General features: G+C 36.6%; 1 protein-coding gene across 1 annotated transcript; it reads right to left on the bottom strand.

Moving 5' to 3' along the window:
• Positions 1-374: 374 nt before the first annotated feature.
• LOC110262674 (uncharacterized) lies at positions 375-1775 on the bottom strand. The gene is made up of 7 exons (XM_088487386.1): positions 1689-1775; positions 1515-1601; positions 1271-1399; positions 1046-1180; positions 798-910; positions 634-727; positions 375-548 (listed from the first exon to the last, which is right to left on the bottom strand). The coding sequence occupies exons 1-7, from the start codon at positions 1773-1775 to the stop codon at positions 375-377; spliced, it is 819 nt and encodes a 272-aa protein (XP_088343512.1).
• Positions 1776-2200: the final 425 nt, after the last annotated feature.

Below are 2200 nucleotides of genomic sequence, written 5' to 3'. Positions count from 1 at the left end.
TTCATATAGAACAAAAGCTCTAAAAATTCGCAGGTTATGGGTGAATATTTGATTTGATGTTTTTCTTCATATTTTAGTAAATGTAATTCATACATTTTGAATACAGCACAGACAGTTTGGGTGTATATTTTATGCAATGTTGGGTGTATTATTAGACCTGCGTTAGGTGTAACAGTTTATAATTTGCGTTTATATATGCCTTGATTTTTTCCTTAATATTTTACCACCTGTAATACAGCTTTTGAATACATCACAGACAGTTTACCAGCACAGATAGTTTAACTATGGGAAAAAATATACATGGAATAGAAGTTGTTGATAAATGGCAAATATTTACATCATTTGTTCAATTTACAAACTACCCAGCAGTTGGATTACGCAGTTTCTATATCAGCAGAATTAATCTGACAAAACGGACTCAATAATACAGAGGATAGCTTCGACAGCCTTATAGCACTACTCTCCCTAATTGCCCGATCTCTTTCTTTATTCATCTCACTGAATAGTATCCGGGAAGCATACTCCACTCTATAGTGGTCCACCTCCTCCTACAATTAAAAAGGATATTCTGTTTAAACAGCAATATTAATTCAGTAAAGTAATACAGAGTTATATAGTTCTAAAGACAGTTACCTGTGGCCAATTATCCCATTCATACTTCCTCTTTTTGATGTTTTCCGGCTCAATTAACTCCATCCACTTCATAACATAGATAGCGCAGTCATAGCTGAAAACGAAGAAAATAAATTACAAATCTCATTTACGAAAGTTTAATGTTCAGACTCACAAATTTATACCTTGTTTTTTGGCCTGATATTTTAACATATGATGATTTAATTTTCTTCTCGTTCTCCCCTTTCTGCAGAGGTTCCCCGCCGGCATATGTTATCAATCTTGAAAATACATATCCCTTAAATAGCAAAACAAATCAGTAATACACCCGAATAAATGAACAAGATACACCCAACTGAATGGACAATATACACCCAACACAACTAACGAAATAGACCTAAATATTAAAGTAAAGAAGACAGAGGCAACTTACAGTGAATTTATTAACCTGCTTTCTCTCATCGCTTGGAGCTCTTTTGTGTAGCGGGTCAAGTATATGACATTTTCGCTTTGTTGTATTTATTAGCCATAACCACCAATGCCCCATGTGGCAAACAAGAGCAAAAATCTGAAGGATTCCCACATTTCAACAGTGCGTTATTTTATTTGGCGTATAAGTAAATAAGCGTACTAACAAATTTAGCAAACGAAAACTTACATATGGATGGGAAGTTAATTTTTTTCTATCTATGAAGGGAATGAAACTCGGGTAGGCTTCCACCCTGAATTCCTTTTTCGTTTTCGGTGATACGAATTCCCCGTTTGGGTGATCCGAAAGTGCCATGCACTGCAAGAATTGCAAAACAAGAAATGAAATACTAAACTTACACCCAATGGAACGTAAAAAATACAGCCAAATCAATACAGAAAATACACCCAAAGTTCGTAAAAGTAACACTTACCACAATATCGGGGGGGAGACAGTATATTTGTTCTTGAAACCTCTTTTCATTTTTCTGGTTAAGGATGAGGCAGATGGCAGATACAATCTAGAAATATATGCCGAAATCAATTTTACATTAATAAGCATTGCAATTGACTTTGGTGTAAAAACATTAATGTTATTCTAATATTACCTGAGATTCTATATCACTTTTTGCCTGGAGGGATACAAGGTGCATTCTCATCAAAGTGTATTCTCCTTGGCCAATCAGAGTGCACATCTCCTCATACTTGTTAGTATTGCCATCTGCATCTTCCTTCAGTCTCGTCCCCCAGATGTAGCACTTTTGTTTTATATCATACGTAATCTGATATAATCCCCCAGGAGTTCGAAACTTTGCAGAACTTTCTCCCCCAGTCTCCCTCTGAATTTGTGGACTTTTGTTCTTCCACTTCGCCGCACTGCTTGCTATTTTTTGGACCAAATTGTCCAATTCTTCTATCAAATTTGCAGATTCAGGAGATTTTGCCCTTTCTGTCTCATGCGTTGACGCCCCCTCCTGGCTCGAATTAGTCAATCCAAGGCTGAATGATGGCACCCCTGGATCTGTTTTAGGAACATAGGATGCTGTCCGTGCCATCATCAACAGGGCAACAACATCTTCTACGTCTGGATGACTGTGTCATCATGTATAAGAATAAGAAT

This window comes from Arachis ipaensis, chromosome B5, assembly GCF_059453495.1.
Source record: "Arachis ipaensis isolate K30076 ecotype BB chromosome B5, ASM5945349v1, whole genome shotgun sequence".
NCBI lineage: Eukaryota > Viridiplantae > Streptophyta > Magnoliopsida > Fabales > Fabaceae > Arachis > Arachis ipaensis.
The sequence above is the reverse complement of the archived record's forward strand: the minus strand, read 5'-3'. Positions and strand labels throughout refer to the sequence as shown.